We start from the raw sequence: 24,664 nt of genomic DNA on the forward strand, positions 1-24,664 counted from the left end.
GTACTAAACGTGTCCAAGCAATTAGCTCAGAGCCTGTTTGTGTTCCAGGGAACTCATATTTCACTCTTCTAAAATGGGGTGTGGAAAGGAAAAAATTTACAGTTACACTGTCAGGCCCAGCTAGTTCCTCAAACCAGCCAAGGAACAATGATGAATACTTAACCATCCTCAGAGCCTAAATTAATATCCTAATTAACTRGCGTCCATTAAAAACCTCTCAATGCATTTCTTTCCTATTGAAAATGCCTACCAAATACAAGTGCTTTTGGATGTTTAAGAAAGGTTTTCAATATAGAAAATCCTTAGAGGAAAGAGAAAGGAATTTTCATCTCTCTATGTCTGGACTTTTGGGGTTCAAAAAGTTTCAGAGAAGGAGGTGATTTGGTATTGTTCTGAGTCAATTTGCTCTGGCTGAGGAAATGACGAGAAGGAAACTACTTCCCTGTCTCGGGAACCATGTGGCGTTCCAAGATAAGGCAAGCACTTACTAATTCGAGTTCAKGAGCAGGAAATGTGATACATCCATTTCCTTTCAGGCAAACAACACAGTTCCGTGGCAGCACAAAAGCTTTGCTTCTAGTGCAAAATCTCAAACCTTCAGATAACTATTGCTCCTCTGTGGACGTACCATTCTATATTTGYTCTTTGGATGTTATGGATAAGAACAGTACTTATCCTCCAATCACATGGCCGCCAAAGTTTTGGGGTAAGGATATCTATTTTTTTTTCTAGAATATTGCTAAAGTAGATGCAGATATTTGTTGCCGATTGCCTTAAAAATACCTCAATATGCTTTCAAGCCTCATGTTTGATGCAAGGAGTAATGAATAGGTTTTGTATTTCCTATTTTCCAAATCTTCAACAAAGTTTTATCACGTTTTGAAATTAATCAAGACAGCAGGAGCTGCCAGGGCAAAATTGATTGTTTCAAAAAGTTACAGAAATCAGTTGAAAAGGTGTCTATTGACCAGTCAATAGTCAGATCAGGTAGAGATTCTCAACTGCTTAAYGTATGCACCTACATGGCAGACATGATCTCTTTCCTCTTTTGATGAAAATGGGATAGCAAATGCTAAACGTGTTTCAACATTTGGAATATACTCTTATTCTTCCAGCATAAAAAGTTATTTGTAATCTATTGGGGTGCCTCATGGTCAGATTTTCCTTATTTTTTCCTCAATGTATGTTTTGATTATTATCTATTATGGCTGTTTTCTTTCATCCAAATCTCGGAATAGTTCATTAAGTGAAATGTACAGTGTGAGGTGGAAATATATGCTATACTGAAATTCATTGAGGGTAATTCGATTCATTGATTTAATCGTAAAGGATTCTGTGCAACTGCTGWGGAAAATCTTTCCCTCCAGAAAGCTTTATTGCTTGCTATGTTTAACATTAACATTTAKTAGCAATTACCTTACAATGAATCACATATCTGGTGTTGTCTATTAGGGTTATAATATTATGTTATTTCTATTGAGCAATGATCCCTCCAAGAATCTGAACACTATTTAAAACTAAAAAATAGTATACATTAGCAAAATAGGACTTCGGTTGCTTAGAAGTGCCCCAGGAAAAGAGTGGAAAAAAACATACAAGAGGATGGAAAGAAGTTCCTTTTTTTCTTGGCATAAGGAACAAGAATCTGCTGAATGCCATCTATGCTTCCTACAGTGACACATCTATTTTCCTATTGAGACACCGTGAGCAACTTGCTTAATTTTTGTGTCTTGGGCTAAAGAGAAGGGTAAYGATACTTGACATCTTTGATAAATATTTACAGATCGACTGAAGAAAAATTACAGTTATTCCTGTTTCAGAGCCTCTTGTCAGTGTTTGTCAGTTGGACTCTACAGAACAATAGTAATTTTTGTGGAGTTGGACTCTACAGAACAATAGTAATTTTTGTGGAGATGGATGTAGTTCTAAAATGGCTCTTTCAAAATAAAAATTTGCTGCATCTAACAACACAGAGGTGGACACACCTTAACTGTCTAATTACTGAAAGGGCCAGCACCTCCTTTCATCCTTATTGCTCACCCGGCTTCTCAGGGACTGACACTGACCCAGCCCTGATCACTTCCCATTTGCTTGGGCTCTGACAGCAGATGAGCCTCAGAGTCTGGATTTTTGTTTGGAGCTTGCATGGTCCTTGAAAGGGGAGACGCCTCTCAGATTTTTATTGTTTTTCTGACAGATTTTAGAGGAGTGAATATGATTTTCTCTTCCTTTCCTGTAGATACATAATATATGGTAGACTAGGAAGGGTCACTATATATAATYTCTGTTAGAAGAAGATGACTAACACAAACTCACTGTGTGGGAACATCAYTTAAAATGTTAGAAGTGTGTTTTCTGACATCCTGGAGATACATGACTTGAGGTAAAACAAAACTACACATCATAGTCATAAATAAATTTAATTCTTTATTAAATAAAAATGCAGTACTTGGAATTGATTTTTGAGAACACGGCTCACAGGCTGTTTTCTAAACCACCCACTGTGGTTCACAGTACTGTGAATATTACTACATTACCATGATTCATTCCTTCTCCATGCATGTGTGATTTCTCAGCATCTTCCATGGACTCAGCCAAAGTGTAAATTCAACATATGTGCAAAGGTTTGCTGAGAGGGACTAAGTTTGTGAGAAAAAAAATCAATGCTATAAAAATAGTCTAAGCAACGCTTCATAATGATATTTAATCTCTTACATTTTTATAAACCATCTATTGTCTAACAACTGGTTCCCTATGCTGGACAATATACAGGCATCCTGTTTTCTAGGGTTGTCCAGTTTCCAGTGATAACTTCACACAATAGCTTCTTAAAAAGTGACTCTTAGAAATTTAAAACAATGAACAAACTAAACTGTCCTCTGCTTATTTATGTGAGCACATATAAATCTTTTTACAGTTGCTCCAGGCCAATGGAAGTATGCATTAATCAAGCTGTGTAGAGAAAAACAATATATAAACGGCTTGATATAAGTCATTTTCTGTGAGYTGTCTAAGTAGCCTAAACCCTCTGTCTCATGCAAAGATCTTTAAACAGATAGTATTTTAAAGAAATCAGCATACTCCTTTTGCAAGCTCTGCATACAATCAGTGGCAGTCTGGAGAGTCAATAACTGTAATGTTCAACTGTAGACCTTGCAGGAATTCCTCTTTGAATTCAGATGTTATCACCATCAATCTGCAGTATTTTTGGAATGCTAAATTATGCAGCAGAGAAAAAAAGGAGGAAAAGAAAAGTTGGTTTGCTGGCCTAAAATAATTTCTGTTTGAAAAATAAAAGAGAATATTAAACTCCTCTGGTTTAAATTAATGAGTTTTATTATTGAACTCCTGGCCCTATCAGCAAATGTCCTCTGTGTAATGTATCATAAGCACAAAATTGGGATCCTGACTCTCACTTTGCTAGAGATTTTTCTTGCTACAGGTATTTTGTGAAGTCTTTGTAGGTATACATGTCTGTTTCAGGTAAGTTGTCTGAGCTAGTGCCAGGAAGCAGGAGTTCATTTCTACCAGGTGCCAGCTTCTGTGAATCTGTGTAGCTGCTGCTCACCCTCCTTTGCAGTGGGAATCCATTGTATTGTACTTTGGAAGAAATAAAAAGAGAAGCACTCAAAGCCAGCCCCTGCTGAACTTCAGCACTGCTGATATCACATTGGAACTGTAGACAGAGAGTCTGGATTATATTTTTTATTACTGGTTTCAAAAGGAGGCTTAATAATAGCTGAGTGAGAAATTCAAGGTTTGATACCCATTCATCAACTGGTAGTCTCACTTTTTACTGTTTTAATATAGTCTTTATTGAGTTCATTTTGATTTATAACAGTGGGAGCAAAGATGTTTCCACTTAAACCAGGAGTGCATTTCTTGTAATTCCTAAAAGCATTTTCAGTTACACACAAGTAAATATAATAAATGTTTTCAAGACAATCCTATTTCTTCAGCACAAATAGCAATATAATTTCAGATCAGGAAATTTAATTTAAATAGYACATTTGAACACTGTGACAGAAGCAGAGAGGAAAAGTGTAAGATTTTAATCAATATTAACTTAGATCCTTAGACTACCCTTCAGTCTAGTTTTACTCAAGTGTCTATTTAAAAACGCAACCTTAACATTTAATACCTTAAAAACATTAGGTACAATTTTTCTTCTCTTGAATCAGAATCAGGGTGTTATTTGTTTGGTGTGTGGAAATAATGCCATGTATCAGCTGTCTTCCAGCATTTTGAGATTGCCAACTGCTTAGCATATACTATTGGCATCATTGCTTGGCTTCATAAGTTACAAATGCACCCATGTTTTAAAATATATCAAATTTTGCCTTGTTTCTCCTTCAACCCACTGGTGTTCTCTTCATTAAAATTCATCTGCTTGTTTGAAAGAAGTTAAACTATGTACTCTGCTGGAAAAGATGGCATTAGGGATGAGCATGTTCTAATGCCTGATGTCGTGTTTGTCATGTTACTGGTGTGGCAATAATGGTGGTTAAGGWCTGTGAGTCATTCTCTTTATGAACTGGATAACACTTGTGAAGGSCAGCACTGACACAGTCAGTAACACAGCTGCTGATCACTGCAAAGGCCAACCTGGGCACCGTGGGACATGATTCTTCTGCTGGGATCCTTCACAGGTGCCAGTCATGGCAGAGTAGAGCACAGGCAACAGATCAAGCCCCACTCTGTGCAAGCAGGAGCAGAAGCACATTTTGGTGGCCTGTGTGGTGACCAGGTTCTATCTGTTGGCTTACCCTGGTGTCTCTGTCAGCACAGACACTGCACAGACACTGGCTGGGTCATCTCCCCTCATTGCCTTTGCTCCTGTTCATACACTTTGTACATTTTTTGTGCATTTTCCATTCAAACTTCAGCAGCAGCAAATAAAGACTCCGGGAGCTGCCTCTGCTCCTGCTGGAGATGTGGACACAGAAAGACTTCAGTCTGGAGCAGCTGTGGAGCACTTGACAGCCGATGTGCAGTGGTATCTTCTTCCAGGGCACTACTCCTCCTATTTTGATGACTGGAAAAGACCAGCATCTCTGAGCCAGAGTTCCCAGTGGGTCTTTATCCTGCTAGACCGGGCATTGATTGCTAACAGGGCAGAGGATTTCAGTAAGCTGAAAATGCAATTCCTTTCCTGGCAGAAAGGAGGAAGTAAAGTTGTGACACAGAAACACTTACAGATGATCTACACCACTGAAGATTTTTTTCTTAGTTAAGAAAACCTTCAGGAGTGAAGTGGAAAAAGAGCGAGGAAATCACAACAAAATTAGAACTTTGGATTCAGATGATCTATCAGCCTCGAGGCTGTACTTCCTGAATTATTGTTCTTCTCTTCCATTCTCTTTTCACTCTTTTCAAAATTTCACTCTAGTGTGTGTATTCTTCTTGGTGTTTTAATTCATGACAGTGAGCTAAAATTGAGCAAGGTGGTTGCAAACACTGCCTCACCTGGAGTTTTTCCTTGCAGTTTTCCTCTTTTTTTTTTTTGGTCAATTCTCTGTGTTTTGGAAAACAGCAGTGATTGGTCAGCATATCACACATCACAAGGAACTCACAGCAGAAGGAATAAATGTCTTCAAAGGACCTATAATTTCTTTCTGCAGTGTCTTTGGATTAGATCACTGATGCTTGCAAAAGTTTGGGAATAAGATGTGAACAACTGAACTTCTTCCTTTTGAAATCATCATGCTGGAGTCAGATGACTTCAGACTTTACAGGCTCCTGTCGTTGGAAGCAATGGGAGAACAGAGAGGGGGAGAGGCAAAATGTTTTCTTCCAACCTCATCATGCAGGCTTGTTCTAGTGTTTTAGGGATTAATTCCTTACAGCACTTATCCAACATAATAGGACTGTCCAAGATAATAAGTACTCTTCAGAAAACAGAGACCTAAAATAAAGATAGAGCCGCCTTTTAGTTTTATAACTAAGAGTTTTTTCATGACCCAGAACACCACACTGTATTTTTTATGTCTACRTAAGCAGCTCATTCATAGTACTGCTGGGGAAGTAATAAATGAAAAATACATTCCAGTCATAACTGCCATTGATAGTTTTTAATTTCTTTAATCTCATTGCCTTCTATCATTTAGTTGAAACATTATACAAAAAAATAGATACAATTACCCAATAAGAATAAAAATTAAAAGCAAGTAAAATTCATGAATGCTGAGTGAATGGGAGAGAAGGGGACAGAATGCTCTAAGCAAATGCTGTCAGAGGAAAGAATGAACTATATTGGTTTGGGGAAGGCAGACATATCTGAAAGGATATACCTGAGTTCTTTGGTCAGGAGGCTGTACTGAAACCTCTCCTATGTCACAGCCAGCCATATAATCTATGTAAAATGCAGTCTGCATGCTGGATCTGCAGCTGCCCTTCTGGCACACACTGACAATATCTACAACAGCAACTTCCCTGCTCAGATTTCCCAGAGTGTTTTATCAAGCACTACCTTCACAAGTCTGCTTGACATTTGAATCTCAGAGTCTGCTTCTGCCTCATCAAGGACACTGATCCACAGCTCAGGACTTCCTTGTAACTCAGGGCTTTACCTCCTGATCTCTGATATTAAGAGGCTCAAATCACTGAATAGACATTGTGCAATGCCTGTAATGGTAGAGTTGATAGGAGAGCCAATTGTGTGTGAAAAAGTCTTTTTTTCTGATTTCCCACCTTTTTCTTCCAATCAGATAAATGAAATATACTTCCAGTAGTTGTAGTTCTTTGTCGCTTGCCTAACCTTTAATCTTTTAAGATTTTCTCCTTCACTGATTCGAGATGGAGCCTTTAAAAAAAGGTAAAAGTTGTACATGACTAAAATTACCTTTCCAKACTCTYATGTCTTCTAATAACAAAGAGCAGCATGTCTTTCATTCCAATTTCACAGTCAAGTGTATTTACTGATGGTAGAAGAAGGGCTTGTTTTGTGTTTAATCCAAATGCCTTCCTCATTGGTTTATTCTGGTATCAGTCAGTGGCATGGGAATTTGGGCAACCCCATGTAAAAGTAGTCTAATATAAAATAGTGAATAATAAGGACGGATGCATTTCCTAGATTAGTCAGAAAGCTCTCAGAATTCACTTCATGAAATGGCCAGAAAAACTGGCTGAAAAAATATATCCCTATTTCTTCGCCCACAAGATATTGATTGGATGGACCAATCCGAGTACCATTTTTCTAAAATATCCACAAACTGTGTGAAGGGTGTGAGTGCATAATACAAGGCATAGAGCACGAAGAAGTAGAGAACCCCTATGTACCTTTGGGTCAGTCTGCTTTGGACAGACCATGTCCTTGGGGCTGCAGATTTCCAATTCTGTCAAATAACACACCTGCAAGAGTGCCTGGCTTAGTGCACGTGTAGCTGTGTTAAGCCAATGGTGATGGAAAGCCTTTTCACACTCCTCCAACAAGAAACCTGCCAACAATGCAAAAATTTTTATCCATTTCAAAATACGTTCAGAGGCAGAACATGTTCCTAACGTGGAACAGAATATCTTGATGCTTCCCAAATTCACTGAGAAACTAGAATTGCCTTATTTTCTTGTGGGCAACTTGAACTTAGAACAAGCTGGATTCTGTTAGAGRTGTWTTTGGAAACAGGCATACTGGAARGCAGATTTTTAGTTGGRTTTCTGGGAAAGYAGATGGCACCACCATGTTTCAGGTYCCYATTTGAAAACCAGAGARAATTTCCCTGTGCTGCTTCATAAGAATATCTCAAGAGAAAGGTGATGAGGTAAAATRTGACACATGATCAGATAAAAAGACAGCTCTGGCTTTGCAAATGTTTCCTGCACACACTGAGTATTTCAAGTACATTTATCTAAGAAGCAGATTGCAACTCAGATATAAAATATGATGCATTTAAACAACACTATGAAAGACAGTGAAATCTATGTTAATGTTACATCCTTGAAATGTTTTCCTTCTTATCACCAGCTTTAAATCTAGAGTACCTRCAAGTTCTCCTTTCTGCTCCTTGATGAAATGCTACATGATGCTGCACATTTAATAGGAAAATCGTATTTCCAGATTACCTAGCCAAATATTTAACATGAATGAGTAACATTGTTCATATGGATGATGAACCATTGAAATGTCCCTACAAGGTGAATTTGCAGAAATCAGGACTATGAAAATCTATACATCTCAGCAGAGTATTTAGGCTAGGGGTCGGTCTTGCTTTTGTTACAAATGCCACACACTGGGACATCAGACAGACCCTGAGAACACAGGCAAAATCAAAGAATGACTACACCAGTCAAACTCAGCTTTACCTATATAAGAACTAAAACATAGTTTTACCTATATAAGAACTTCCCCCTCTTGGAGAGGGCTGTAGGATTGTGCATCCTCACAGACCCAGCAGCATCAGAGGAACTTTTGTTGCATGGCTTCCAGAGCTACAGCTATTCCAGTGGCTTTCTTTTCCACTTCAGGTGAGATACTGATCTGCATGACAATCCTGTGATAGAGATGAAGAAAATGTCACATAATTAAATCACTTCTCAACTGATCAAGTAATCAGAAGCTGATTTAAGTGTGTTGTGTAATTTGGACAAGGAACAGGGAAGACATCTAGGGCAAGTGAGACCCACACACACCAGATTTCCTCTGCTTGAACCTATTAAGAACTCTCAAAGGAAGATGTTATTGTCCCATCTGTCAGGTCAAGATCACAGAAGATCTTCCCCTTTCTACTTCCCCTCTGCTGACTTGGGATGTGTCACAAGGCAGCAGCAACGCAGCCTAGGCCAGTGACTCAAAGAGGACACAGCTGTCATATAAACAGTAGTGACACTGAGAGCAATGGCTATGGCAACAAGGGTGTGGGTTTAACTGAAGGAAAATTTAAAAGACAGCCTGTGATGGTGAAGCATTAGCAATGACAGCAACTGCATTTGAACTTCAGCTCTTCAGTGGCAGCATGACAGAAATTAATCTTATTCTTTTGTAACACTCAGGGTCCCTGGCTCCTCATCTGAAGTCCTCCAAAGATATTCTTATGTCAAATAAATCCATGACCTGTTATGTAATTTAAAAGGAAGTTATTCTCATCTTCCCCTTTTCAACTTCAAGATGTACCCTGCTTATGTTTCCCCTCAGCTGTGTTTGGAAGATCTGATTTGCATGCAGATTTTCAGTTGGGTTTCTTATGCTCATGGCAGTGCACAAAATCCAGTGCTTGCTGCAGCAGCTGTGTCCCTGTGCTTCTCTGCCCTCTGGTATCGCTGCAGGCGAGAGGGGCTCACTGCACCTTTCCGTGCTGCTCATTCTGCAGCCAAACTGCTGCGGTGGCCCATCAAGGACAGGAGTCATCTGTCAGTTCCAAACGTACTCTGCCCGTGTAAATTTCTACAGGAGACAGAATTGCGCCTTAGCCTTACATTGTTTTATTTCTCTGCTAGCTTTTGGAAGTACCTTTTTGTATCAACTGCTAGACTACCACAGTTTAGCATAAACTTCACCTAAAACTTTATCAAATAAATCATATACTGCCTCCTGAAGGGGAAGTGTTGTTGTTGCTATTATTATTATTATTATTATTATTATTATTATTATTATTATTATTATTATTATTATTATTATTATTATTATTATTATTTTCTATCAGTTAAGTAAAAGATTTGATGAGCACATGAGAGTTTTCATTCCCATTACAGAAGAGAAGGGGACCATAATAAGTCAGATTTTGGAAAGTCTGACTGAAAGAGAGATTRAAAAAGTTAAGATGCAAATGCATCCCAAGATCTTACATGCAAGCCTGTCAGAGAGATAAAAGTAGATACTAATGAGGAACTTATTTTTTTTTCTTTGTCCTTATTCTGGCAAGCCCAAAGAAAAGAGTATTATTACTGTAGTTGGATGAAAGCAACAATCTATGTCACAAAGAGAAGAGACCAGTTTTATTCTTGCATTCTGTCTATTTGGAGCACGACTTTTTCCTTGTATATAAATTATTCTCTTAAAGTRAGTCTCATTCTCAGGCTTTTTGTGGCATCCTAATTATTGCTTTTCTGCTTTCTCTACCCCACTATGCAGCCATTGATTTATCAAATGCTTCACCATCTTTATCAGAAAGGACATAAATCTGAGGTAGCACAAAGAAAAGACAAAGTTTCCTTTGAGTATTTGGGTTATTTATTCACAAATTCCCATTTTACCATTTTAATTTATTTAACCAGGAATTAAATGACTTTATAATATTTGTTAAAATATTTGTTAAAAAAATGAGGCTGTGAGTGGTGCCATCTCCCTTATATAGAAGATTGATCTGAAGCATGGAGATGGAACGAAATGTCCAAAATAAAAAAAAAAAATAGGAGCAGAAAATAAAATCCAGATTCAAGATTGAATCTTTTTTCTTACTAAGATTATTTTAATTTCATAATCCTATCCTTTCATCTGGAAAAAAAAATAAAAGGAATTTTAAAAATAATCAGAAAAAACTATCAATATTTATTACAGACTATGCCATTTTCCCCTCCTTTTCAAGTTAGAAGGTTCACTTCCTATGTATGCATTAATAAAAGATACTTTCAGATTTTGAAACTCATTGTATTGTACTGAAGTTTGCACCAAACAATCCTAAATTATTCTTCTAMCATAATTTATTCCTTTCTATTTGAGAAAGAAAAGAGACTAATGTGAATTTGATTTTCACTTATATAAAATGAGACAATAATAATTTATCTGTTAAATTACATCAACCAAAACTCCATCAACAATACAAATATATACAGCATTGTTATGAAACAGCAGCTGGGAAATTTTCAGCAAAATTAATGAGGGAGAAAAAAAAAGTTCAATGTAATGTAAAGCTTCTTTGGGCTCTGACAAATGTTTGCTAAGGACAAGCTCCACCTAAAGCTGTGTCTGGGTCAGGCACTGACAACAGAATTACTGTGGTGGGACTGAGGATGTTTTCTATACATTCTTCACCCCACATTCTTYGCAACAACCCCAAATCCTTGAGCATTGTTCTACCTCTGGATGTGTTCTGTTTTCTTAAATGTAGGCTGTGTACCTCAGTATTTCATCCTGAATTTTAAGAATTTTAGAAAATTCTGTTTAATTTTAAGGTTTCACWGCAATCACTCAATCTCTGTTCATATATGAGATTAATTACTCTCAGGTGTAAATTATTTTTATCAATTAAGTAATAACTATAATGTCATATTGCACAGTGTCAGATTGTGATTTGATTTAGGTTCATTCAGAGACCAYACAGCTTAGTTCTTGTTTTGTGAGCTGGGTAGAAATGTCTGGACAGAGGTTTGTTTGCTGCACATGCAGAGAAGATTAAATTCTATTACTGTTTTTGTAATGCAATAGGAACCGCAGTGAAACCCCGTGGTAACAAAGTTTCTATCTCTGTCTGCCTGAAGGAATCTTTGCTTCGTTTTACATAGTTGTGATGAGGGCATTAGTTTAAATATGCTGACATCTCTATCTTAGATGTTTCCTTCTGATTTTTACAATTACTCGTTGTCATTCCAGTAAAAATCAGCTGCCAGTAATATCAAGGGAACATCATTACTCTGAGTTGGTTTGTGGGTTATTTTGATGGCATATTCCATTCCCCTGGCTTTTTATCACAATCAATTATGGTATTAGTAATCAAAGCAAATGTTCTTTGGCGCATGGAGATCATTCTGGTTGTCACTGTGGATATCAAGAAATATGAATTTAAGAACAGACTTGGCTTATGCTCTTCCATGATCACAGATATTTGTTTGAAGGTACAAAACTCTAGAAGTTTTACATCTTTATGTTTCTGAATACTTTTGCTGTGCCTCTGTTTACTTCACTTTCAAAGCCTCTGTAAAATGCTTGTCCTAAGTGCTTATAGCAATGCAATTCCGATTTTTTTCTTGGTTTTCAGGTACTATAAATGTCTCTTTAATCTTCTATTGGAATGTTTCTCGCCAGCTTTTTCTGACACCCTATTTTATTGGAATGAATGTGGTTTAGATTTCCAGTATGAGTTTCCAGCAGAGGGCAATCTTGTTCTTAGATAGGTTCCTCCTTGGTGAAATYAAACTACTGATGAGCAGCCAGCCTCTCAGCATTTCAAAATGGGTATTAATTCAAAAGCAGGGACTGTCTTTTGGTTTTCTAACTTGTCATTTAATTAATCATTTGTCGGATGCTTCTGGAGCCTATTTACTTACCTAATCGAAGAAAATCTTAGAAACTGCACAAAATTATGCCAGCATGGACCTTGAGCCATCATTTGTTCTGCCTTCCTTTTTCAAGACAGGATTAACTATATTGCAATGCTTGACTGATGTTGCTTTTAAAAATCATTACTGGGAGTAGATGCACTACATGCATGGACTATATATTCTAGTTCTTACCTGTCCTCACAAAAACAGGTTTTTTTATTTTATTTGCTTTATTTTAAACCCAGTACTTCTTATTTTATCTGCTGTGGACATTTAAAAAAACCTATTAAGTTATTAGGTGAAGTGGGCRAATTACTCTGTTGCTGCAGAAAATCTTTCAGTAGCACAGGCTGAATAAAACATTTCTTTAACAAGTTTGAATGCAGAGCTCTGATATTTCTAGCAGCATAACTATCTCACTTGTTTTATTAGCTCTTATGTCCTGCACAGTCTGCTTTTCTTTCGCCTGTTTTCCCCTACAAATTCTGTTTTCAAGATGTCCCTATCATTGCATCTTCATTTTCTGGACATCACAACTACCTGAACCACCCTGTGCTTGCACTCTCAGTCGTCTCACCAGTCACATGTGAAGTTTTCTTGAAGTTTTGTCATGACTAAGATCACAGCTGGTTGATATTACGCAGCAGCTGATTCACCCACCCAACTGAATCATGGACTGCTTACAAATGATTAATGAGAGGCTGTTTTGCTAACACAATTAGTGCCAATTGGCAAGATAGTAACATCAACACTCTTCAGATATAGAGAAATTGCTTTTTTGAGCTCAGCATGACAAAAGCAGCACGGGAGCTGGCTACTGATACTAGCCCCAGCTTTAAAACTGTTTTCTTTGGAAATGGTAGAACCAGCATAAAATTTCAAGTAGTTCAAATCACTTCAAGCCTTCTGTGGTGGGAATGGTGGTTCCTTGGGTACACTTCATTTCCCACCTGGCTGTCTGGGATGCATGAGGAGGAGTAGCTGTGGCCTGTCCAGCTCAGAGAAGTACATTTGCCATTGCTGAGGACTCCACTCAGTGCATGTGGCTCGGGGTGCAGGGCCAGCTGCAGGTTGAGTTCTGGGGGGCAGCAGCCTGAGCCTGAGGAAAGACCCCATGACCTGCTGACCCTTTGCACGACAAAGGGTTCTGGGAACCTGTGGCCCTGCCAGGGGACTGGGCACTCGGACACTCTGAGACAGCAAGAGCTGTCTGCCAGATCTTCCTGTCCTTAGACTGTGAGGGGCTGAAAGCCCAGGAGTTACTTTGTTCGAGGTGCCTTCTTGGAGGAACCAGCTTGAGCTGGTTTTGGTTATTTACACCGTGATTAAATTATTTCAAGGATCTGGCCATCTGAGACTCTTCTATGGGCCGCCTGAGGCTGAGCTGATAAGGAAACCTGGTCTGACTGCAGGGGTGTTGGGRGGTGTAGCTGCAAAACAGCTCCTGTTCAGCTCAGGTGGTGCGAGTTTGACTGCCAGAGTGGCTCCTGAGTGCTCAAACAGGGAGGTTTCCTTCACATTATGGCTGCTAGGAAGTTGCTATGACTTTGTTGAAACTTTGCTGGACCCTGGCTGCTCCTGYCTGTTTTTGCACAGAAAGGGGTGTGCTATGTCATCTGATAATGACTTAGCTGAATCTCACTTGAAATCTGAGGCACTGAGACKCCTCTAAAACAGTGTCTGAACCAYTATCASTAYCAGGTTAATAGATTTGTAATTTGTRGAATGCAATTCATGCTTTRGTACGCTAGCTGGTGCTCTATACTAASCTGTGCAATGTGTGTGTAAGGCATGAATTCCCACACTGGTTTGTATGCTCCGCTTTTGTCACCCAGCTTTCATTTTGGGAAAATACCACCTCGGTAAAAAAAGGCTGRGCTGATTTTTTCATGTTTGAGATCAAACCCTCTACTAGTTATCAAGGCTTTTCAGGTTCGGGTCAAGGCAAGCTGAAGTTTGTGCAAATGTGTSTGTGTGTAGGGAGAGGAACGCTTACTAAGTTAAACAAGTTTTGATTAACTGGAATATAACATCGCAYAAAGGAGAGAGAGCTAGCAAAAATGTGAGAAGGAAAAATTAAAATGGAAATAAATTTAGAATTCTAAAATATTGTTTGAAAATATAAAAATAACTGTCTTCCATTGTATGTCACAGAGGAATGTTCTGATATTTCTCATTGCTAATACAGCTGAAATCAATGAGCTTGTATGTTTTACATCTGAGCTTGCTGGAGTCCCCATAGGATAAGATTTGCATGCCAGATGCACAATGKCTCATCCTGGTTTGGGGCAGGTGGAAAAAAAGAAAAATTGGAAAATTACTCTCAGATGTTTAAGTAAATTAACAGAATCTTACTCTGATGCAGTATGAGTAAAATGTCTCTATAGAAAGCTGACTTTAAACGCTGAACAATGCCATCCTGGGTGACAAGCTACCTTACCACTGCTAATAACTTTGAAATAAAACTTCTGTTGTGGTCTAGGAATGGCACTCCACACTTTAGTGTCCCCACTCCAAGACTCTCCCAAACCAGACTCCATTTGCTCACTCTCTAGTGCCCTCCCCTTCCAATTCCCTCTCCAAGGGTGGAGTTGAGAACTGGATGCACAAAATGGTGAAAATTATGGGTTGAGATAAGAACAATTTACTGGCGACAGCAATGAGATAACAAAAYAGTAGCACCAACAATAATAATAACAAAAGGACACAGAAAATGGGTAATTCACACATAAAAATAAAAAAAAAGTTCACTGACCAGTCTGACATGGCATGACCCAGAGACAATGAACCAACAGGTTCCCTACCCTGCCACACTTTTTGTTGCACCTGAAACCACACCCTTCTTCCTGGAAGCGAGAGTCCCTTACATCTGCCCTATAAACAGACATAGAATAACAACCTAGACATGCCCACACAGCTCCAGGTTCTGTTCCCTCACAGCTATTGCAGAAAAATTAACTGTGCTGGCCAAAACCAAGACAACTGCTTACTTTTTGCTCTTTAAATAAAACAAGAACAATACAATAACAACAACAACAATTMACAGCTCCAAAACATAAAGATTGTAATATTTGAAAGTCACCCATTAGAAATCAAATCAGGTGTGAGGGTATCATCTCAGCCTGTGGGTGTTTTCTGAATTCTTGGGCCTAGCAATAAAATGAGCAGAACAGATGCTTGGAAAGCTGGCTGGTTCTTTATTAGCTTTATTAGCTTTATTAGCTTTATTATCTTTATTAGCTAATATTGGCAAAGATGCAGTCCAAATGCACCATGTGTGCACCACAGCTTGACTAAAAGATGCTTTTTCATTTCTTTTTCCCTTGCATTCATTTCTCCTGTCTTTCTCCACCCCACCCTTCCTGATCTGAGATGCTCTCATTGAAGGTGCTGCTCATGTGAAAGGCTCTACTGTTCCATCATGGCCAGCTGCAAACTTTCCCAATGTATATATTTTTGAGCATGGGGGGAAGGAAGACCCTGTGCCCACCTTAATTTTACAGCCTGGGGAACTTACCATAAAAGTATAGGAGAYACACAAGTCCCAAGGGTTTCCTGAGGTCAAGGAACAAAATTGACTGAGGTGAGGTACAAAACCTTGTTGGTGATGGCTCAGTCAAATAAAGCAGTTGATGTGAGCAGCCTGAGAAGCATAGAGATAAAAATATATTTAGGGGCCTGGTACCTGGGTAGTTGTTGTCATTAGCAGCATTCCTAACTTAYCCCAGATTTTTCTTTTTACTCTTTTTCCTTAAAAGCACAGGACAGAATGATATGCACAGCTCTCAGGAAACCATAAGATAGTACAACGGCCCTTTGGGAGACACTTTGTGTCATATCACTGACTCCCTGGAAGGCTGCTTCTGCTCTGGCACTGCCCAGATTAAGGAAGAGAAAAACAATTTGGTGAAGGCCAGCTGTTCCCCTCCAAATCCCAGGTGCAGCAAATCCCAGGTGCAGCAAGTCCCACTCTGCCTTTGATCTTTCTCTCTGATAATATTTTCTCCAATGTACCTCAGGGCTATGATTGCTGGACATTCTAAAAAGGAAATYGATGAGCATAGATTTACAATTCTACAATGAAAGGTTATAGAACTGAATTATATTTCTGTGAAATTCATCCTCTGCAGGGAGTRAGCAAAGAACAAGTTTGGCCCATTAGTGTGACCCACAGTTCCTACTGAAGTCAGTGAGATTTTGGGAAGAGAAAAAGTCAAATGTCTGTAAGCAATGGGTCTAGTGATATTTCTGTAATAAGATCCAAGGGGATTAAATGTAGATCCAAATGGAAAAGAGAGCATTTGGAACCCTATATGGCAACCTAAACAGCCAGTGTAAACCCGGCTGAGCTTCATCAAGGAATAATTTGACCCTCTATTTTTACAACATACATGGAGATAGAAAAAAAAAAAAGAACTAAACAAGTTAAAGAAAATGACGCCATTATCCAAAGAGATAATTGTCTGTGCTGAACCYCCAGCACAGGGGAACAGCACGTGGGAAGGACTGTAGAGCTGCACTCAATACTTTTGTCAATTCCCTCATCTGCTTTTAACAGTGGGAAACTCTGGTTAGATTGTGCAGGTGGTGAAAATTATGGCTCGAGGGATGCAGGGACAGATCCTCACCATGGTGCATGGCAGCCCCAGAGCCAGGGACACTTGGGCTGCCTGCTGTGCTTGTGCTTACGCTCCAGGCTGCTGAGCCCTGTGGAGATCCCCTTTGCCAGCTGAGAGCCCAAAGAGTTGCAGGGATATCGGGTGGCAGCACTGTGCCTGGGGGATTCCTTGGCAGCCTCAAATATCATAACCTAACTAGAATTCGAGCTGAAGTGCAGAAGAAATGAGCACAAGAAAGGATTAATTCTTGCTCCACTTTCCTACAGCTATGCAGGGGCAGCAGTAGGGGTACTCAGACTGCAGCTCTAGTGCGTGGGAAGTGCTTCTTCAGGACTACCCTTGGGATTTATTCAACTRGAGGTCACCAAGTCCTGGCTCTCCCTTCCCACCTTTGGGAGTATGAGTAGGAACTTGCAGTAACAGAATGCATTAAATATATTAAAATGGCATAATAAGTTTTTCCTGACCAAAAGGGCACAGTAAGTCCTGCTGCATCTCTAAAGATGTTTTGTAAAGGGCAGAATCACACGTGAATTTGTGAGAAGAAGGCTGCTTATAGTGATCTGATCTGAAGCCAAGTGCAGGATGCTGCCTGTGGGTTCCTGCAGGAAGCAGACCGGGCAGTCGCTCTTTGTGTTTTGTGTGCCCAGTCAAAAGTTTTTGAGTTGTAGAAATGAGGGCTTAAAGCAAAATTGTCTTTTAGGGTCAAGTCTGATCCATCTCCGAATAAAAGGGCAACAAAGTGTTCCTGAGAGGGAGCAGTCCCCTGCAACAATATCCAATGCATTATCCTCAATATCCAATGCATTATCCTCGCCAGTCTCTATTTGAAAAGGATAATGTTATAAGCCTCCCTAAAAGCAGAGGTTATGAGCTGGGAACAGTAAGATTTTGTAGCCTTCCAAGTATGAATCACATCTCTACCAGCTTTTCCCCAAAGGGAGAAAAGTAGGAAAGCAGACAAGGAAGATAATGATAACCACTTCTTAAAGTGCAATTAACCAATAACCATTTACATTTCTCCTGCTATCAGCAAAGCTAATGTTCTTTCCCTGCTCCTGCAGTGACCTGTCCTAAGTTTAAGGCTGACTTAAACAAAAGAATACTTCACAAATATAATAGAAGAGTACAGACAGAACAAACATGTTTCAAGGTGTCCCATGGATATATTTTGCTTATTCCTTCTTTGCTCCACCAGTTGTCAACATRGTGTTCCTTCTTGTTTTAGATCCAAGCCCTTTTTGCATTCTGAGAGGATCTATAAATGTTTTGCATTCATTTCAGGCCTTATTCAGGATTACAAATATATCTCTGAACTTTTTAGAGCAGCAATAATGCTGGTGCTCAGTTGCAAACTCAGTGAAGTTTTCTGAACTGTCCTCTTCTTAGAAATATACAAGGAAAGAAACATGGGAAACCATGTGGGAGAGAAAACAATCCTAGCTACAGGTTTTGTTTTTCTGTTTGTTTCTTTTCAGATCTTGTAATCCTTGAAAACCTCTCTAAAAGAGCTGGAAATTTACTTTTCTTGATGGCAGATGAACTCATCTTTAAATTGGRCATTGGGAATAGGAAATATTCAAGAGACTTAGTATTACAAATGGTTATCGCTGACCATAATAATTTAGGATGCAGTCATTTACATTAATTACTATGAGGATGTAAACTGTCTGTTGCTCAGCAGTAAAAGGCTGGGAAGCATTCTCATGTTGTAATAAATGCAGGGCTCACTCCACTAAGATCATGGCAGAAGTTGATCATTGTTTTAATAAGTGAGTTTGCAAACACGTACACACAGAGCATAAAGGTCTATAACCAGAAGGACAAGTCTGCCTAAATCCACACCTCCTATGGCCACCGAATGAAATACTTGGCAGTGTTATAATACTTGGAGCTGGTGGGTGGCTAATTCTGGGAAAGGCTAAAGACTTTCCTTGGCTTAGTACAGAAACGAAAATTAAATATAAGTTATTTTCTGGATGCTGTTGAATTATGGAAATTAAGCAACCAAAAAAAAAGAAAAAGAAAAAAGGAACAAAAACCACATAAACAAAACTCCACAAAACACTGAAATGCTGTATAGTAAGAGCACTCTGAACCGCTGTGTTTGTGTTGTGAAGTTCATGTGTCACCAGATGCAAAGATCTAAGGGCCGGTTCATCTTTTAAGGAGGCTAGAATTTAAAATTAATTTTCTTGCAGGAATACCCTTCAATTAATGAAGTTACTTTGACATTAATTTTTGCTATATTTCAGAGCAGATAACCATAGCCTTCACAGTGTCCATGGTGATTGGTCTGGTGATTGGAGGGATCATCTGGGCGTTTTTCACCTGCCTGTCCCGTCGCAGAGCTAGCGCCCACATTTCCCAGGGGAGCCCCTCGACCTTCAGCCGTCGTTCCAGACCTTCCTCCCACGGCCACGCTGCCAGCAGGACTGGATTTTACCGCAACAGCAGCTGCGAACGTCGGAGCAACCTGAGCCTGGCCAGCCTCACCTTCCAGCGGCAAGCCTCCTTGGAGCAGGCCAACTCTTTCCCCAGGAAGTCGAGCTTCCGCGCATCCACCTTCCACCCTTTCCTGCAGTGCCCTCCCCTGCCTGTGGAGACGAACAGTCAGCTGATCACCCTCACCCCCACAAACACCACCACAACCCTCGTGGGGAGCACCACCAACACCTTGAGCAGACCCGAGTTCCACTGGTCTAACAACAACCTCCGCATCTGCCACTCCACACAAACCCCACCTCCCGCCTATGAAACCATCATAAAAGCATTCCCAGATTCCTGAGCTATGCCCTTGCTGCAAAAGCACACACGCATTTTAGGAGGAACCTCAAGTATCTCAACACTTTTCTGTGCATTACGAAGATCTCTGAGAAATCTCCAGCTGCAGTTGAGGAGGGAACAGACTTTGCCAGGAGGCGGGTAGCAGTGATTTTGTGGAGCACAACATYCCACTGTCCCAGAGATCACTTGTCTTTGCACTGCTGGCTTTTATTTACTGCTCTGCTGTATGCTTGCCTATTTATARTGTTGTATCTTTAATTGCAGCCTTTGTCTCTTCATTTTAGAGGGAAAAATGCTGCCACATAAAAACTAAATTTTTTCTCAAAGAAACAGATAATGCTAAGGATTACTGATCTACACAGCACATCAATGCAAATTTCACTATTCTTTTTTTTTTTTTTTTCATTTTAAGGAGTTCTGATTTTACATGTTTTCCCAAGGATATTACATTTTCAGAGAGCACTGCCCATTACCCACCTTCTTGCTATAACCCCAGAACAGCTTCTGTCTTCGATGCAGACCTCATAGAGGATGCAGTCCTGGCTGCTATAGACATCYTTTTCTGTTGATGGCAGATGATCTGAAAAGACTCCGTATTAGGGATGCTTGTTTAATATTCCCCACAGTGTGGGATAAAATTGTGAAGCATATGAAGCTTCATGCAGAAATAAGTTTTAAACAACATACTAAATGCATGATAACAATTATAAAGAATTTTCTGTCTGCAGCCAACAGAACAGATAGTAACATTTTAATACCCAGTGAGGCTGTATGGGCAGAAYTCCTCATGTTTCATTTCACTACTTCTGGTTATCCAGATAAGCAGTATGAATGACAATATTTCTTAATTAAGTTTCCTGATTTCCTATGGGATTACTCATTTCCTTCTTTCCAGTTGTTTTTCTGAAGTTGTACCAACATTTAATTCTTTCTGGCAAATTATTCACTGAAATCTTGTCTTTCATTAAAACAAGATTTTAGATATCTATGGCTAAATACTGGGATTGTGTAATGAATTGGGATATGAAGATAAAGATGAAGTATTTAGTTAAGGCTTACATATATTCTTGATTTTATATGTGCRTCATGTCAAGCTAACCCCTGGCTTAGTAGAGACTAATTGCACTGATGTGACAGAATGCTCAGGATTTGGAAATAACAGACAAATGGGACCTGAATTAAGTCTTATTTTACCAGTTTCCTATTAAACATYTCATGTTCAAATTAAGGGTAAAGAATTTCCACAAGTTGAGGAGCTGTCCTACTCCACACTTGCAAATAAGCCTGTTATTTATAGAAGGCCTGGGCAATGGCAGCCTCAGGACTCCTGAATCTGAGGGGGCTTCTGCAGCAAGAACAAGTTCTTCTGGGAGGGACAAGGATTCAGCAGCTTCTGAGAATGGGCAAAGGGCTTAACATCTTCCAGGCTTTCCAGATTTTCAGAGACTGGCAGCATGCATCCCTTTGCTGAGCTCAACATCCCTCAGGAAGCACTGGCATTGATCTCTGAACTGCAGTATTCCARCCCAAAATCCACCCATTCACAAATAATGCTACAAACACTGAGCTTACAAGTARTGCTTACTGTAAACAGCAAGTATTTCTTATTGTAAAGGCAAATTATTTTGCATGTATTTACTGACTGGCTTTCATTGTTTTACTTTTAGTRTCTGGAGAGATGTATGTCATTGCTAGAACAGCCATTTACAGAGTTTACAGAGCATTTCACTTCAGATGAAATGCTAGACACTGCAAGTTCTAGCAGACCCCAAACTTGCTGACAAGACTGTAACACTGCATTTGGCTGATCACAGGCTGCAGACTTCAAATAATAGTCCTCTGAAGAAAGTTTTGTTACTTAATTCATTAATTTTTTTTAATTTAGAATTTTCTTAGTCTAGTGAATTTCATTGCATGCAAAAGTATGTTCAACGTATCCTTGCTATAGAACAGGTGATGCAGCCTATTCTAAACTGCCYACAAAAAGTAGAATTCAAGCCTGCTCCCTTTGTTTGGTGGGTTTGATGGACTGTGGAAGAGACAACTYAGCCGACCAGCTGTGTACCCTGTGTGTACCCAGCTGGCCAAAACTGTTTGTTCCTTTAGAGTGAAATCATTTTAGATGAGTAAATTTTTACTTCTGGATTGTAAGTGCACATTACATTACAGTAGTACTTTCCACAGCGTAATTATTACACAATATTACTTGTGTTGCACTGTATTTAGTAAACAATAAAGAGGGAAAGCTTAAATGTACTGTATTTTTTTTCCTCCTGAAGTCTATACTGGATATGGAAACATTTCTTATGTGCCCTGGATTGGGGAGACTAAAACCACAAATGTTTTGTGCATAACCAGTATGACTGTCAGATGCCTAAAACTTGTTTTCACRAMATCTGAAATAAATGTTTTGKAAGCATTCRGGAAGCTTCAGAATGTGGAATAAARTTAGATGCTATAATCTCAAGCTCATGTTTTTTCTTAATGATGAATATGCTGATTTGCATAAAAGATCCTTTAAAGGGAAGAGTATTATCTTTAATTATGCAAGCTGATACAGTTAGAAGTGTGAACGAGGACTTGCTCCTTCCTTTGCTTCTGAGGGGAAACACCCCAAAACTGAAGATGTTTTTTGAAGTCAGAATCACAATTTGCCATATGAGAGCACCTTCAAAGGATTATAAGTGGGGAGGTCTCTCACAAGTAACAGTATTAATACAGGTATTTAGTCCACTGGTTTATAAGTACTTCGGCTTCAATTCACATTGTGTTGAGCAAATGCTCGCTTTAAGCAAAAGAGCAATCACCATGAGTGAGGTTCATGCTTAAATGGACTCACACATTTTATTKCATTAGGAACAAAGTGCACTGCACMGGATCAACCCCCAAACCAAACTCCARGATTCAGGAATCATAGTGTTTGACATGCAAAAAGATTACACTTGCTTAATGAAATTGTCTTTTATTTCAATTTAGAATACTAGAAAGAAGAGCTGAATTTAAAAAAAAAAAAATGTGTTACTGCAGATTCCAAGATTTCAAGCATTCACAAGCATGAATTAAACTTCACAATCATTTCACATGTAACAGAATTAAAATGGTGCTCCCAGATCACATAAGGAGTGATAGGGAGAATTTTGATCAACATCCAGACATCCTTACACCTTGTTCTGAGTAAGCAGAGTTACTTCTCCTTCTATAAAGAGAAACATTATCTTATTATTGTCCATGTCCACAAAAACAGTTCCTCCAGTTACAGGTTCATATTGAAGGCAAAATGTGATAGCTCTTTGTCTGAGAATATTTATGTTCCCTCCTRTTTAGAAAAGTAGCTCATGTTATATTCCTTGACCTTTCCCTGGTGAAGAACTGCCGATCTCCTCCTCAGACAGCTACTGATTACCGTACTGTWACACACTGAACATGTAGTATGTTTGCCAAATCACATTTTTAAAGTTCACTTGTAATTTATCATGAAGTTTTGAATCATCTCAACATTCATTCTCAAGTATAAACTGAAAACTATGCTTACTGGAAATATCCTCTCAGAGGTGAAATGACACATGCCAGATCCCTGACCTATAAGCATTTGATAAAATTAGGTGCTGYCTATGATGCAGTACAGCTTCTGGAACACACACACACAMAAAAGGAAATACTAATTGGAAATTTACCTCTGCCAAGTCCAGAGCAGACTAAAGAAAATGGCATGGATATAACTTCAAAACACTGAGAACAGTATTTTGGAAACTAACTTTACAAAGTCTTACTCGGGGAAAGTACCTCTGTCTTCATTTGGGTCTCTTAATAAAAGTGAGTTTTCAAAGGGGTTGAGTGTTTGGAGTTCCTGTATGACTCTGTGTGGATATTCACCTTTCTGAAAGCCAAAAATGATGACAAGATCTTTATCTCTTTTTCAATCTAATATTAACATTGACTACWGTTGATTTAGTAATTTTCACCCAGCTGGACTAGAGAATTCTGAGAAAACTACTGCAGTACTCARTGGGTGAGCTACTGCTGGCAGCAGCTCTTTCTGAAGCACACAMAGCAGCAAACTGCCTCACACTGTAGCTGAAGAAGCACTAAGGATCTCTGACCTCTCTGTGCTGGGTGGGGTCTGTGCATTATTCCATGCTTTTGCCCTCAAATAGTTTGCAGGTTAAGGAAGCAACTTAGGAGGGGTGTGTTTTGCGTGTCTTGTTTCTGCTTTTGACTTCTGTGGAAGCTTTTGGCTTCCATCGGATTTCTGACGACACAAGTGCATGACTGTGGCATCGCCTGATGGGCATGGACTGCATTGAGGAGCTATTTCAGTGAACATGTTTCCTGTCTGCTTTCCCAGAGACATTCTGCATCTGAGACATGTTTTCATCTATTTAGCAGCAGAATCAAGTGATTGTGTGCTGAGGGCTGTGAAGGAGCAGTTGCCCTATTTTAGAGCAAGGAGTTCTTTTAAACAAGAGTAGCTTAATCATGAAAGGGATTACGCATAGCGATGGGACTGAGATAGCAGGAAATTGGATTTGCTGATTTAGGACATAACAGTCTGATGTGCCTATGACTAGGAGCAGTATGGAAAGGCCACTGGAATGCAAAATAATTCCTGTCTAGTTCATGTCAGAACTGCATCCATATCAATCCACTTTATTTTATAACAGCTTGTTGATGTGTACAAAGGAAGGATGCTGCTGCTCTCTTGTTCCAACTTAAGAGGAGTGCAAAACACAGGCATTTCTCTGACATGTGTGGGGAAGTTGCTAATGATTAATTGCACACTGAAATGGGATCASTCTCCTRGACTGACCARTCTAGGGTTTGAGCACGTGGATRGGCAAGGAGTCTCATTTTGTGTTCRTGTTCTGTTCCTGTACTGTATATCCTGGTGATGTTTTAAAGTGGTGTTTTTGGTTTTTTTTAATAGGAGGGAAAAATTCCCTTTAAACCTTTTCTAGACAGATTGTAGATTTTTTAGTGCTTCTCCATTTATTTACATAGTAAGTTCTCTCTGTGGATAAGTATAATGATAAAAATACACAAATCTTTACTCTATCCCAATCTTTTGTTGT

At 39.2% G+C, this 24,664-nt stretch overlaps 1 protein-coding gene across 1 annotated transcript; it reads left to right on the forward strand.

Moving 5' to 3' along the window:
- Positions 1–456: 456 nt before the first annotated feature.
- On the forward strand, positions 457–24,421 carry MYCT1 (MYC target 1). Its single transcript, XM_057375913.1, has 2 exons — positions 457–706; positions 19,064–24,421. Exons 1-2 carry the CDS (start codon positions 457–459, stop codon positions 19,594–19,596), a joined length of 783 nt encoding a protein of 260 aa, XP_057231896.1. The 3' UTR covers positions 19,597–24,421.
- Positions 24,422–24,664: the final 243 nt, after the last annotated feature.

The sequence above is a fragment of the Malurus melanocephalus genome, unplaced genomic scaffold, assembly GCF_030028575.1.
Source record: "Malurus melanocephalus ecotype Western Australia unplaced genomic scaffold, MMel_1.1 scaffold_264, whole genome shotgun sequence".
In the NCBI taxonomy this organism is placed as follows: Eukaryota; Metazoa; Chordata; class Aves; order Passeriformes; family Maluridae; genus Malurus; species Malurus melanocephalus.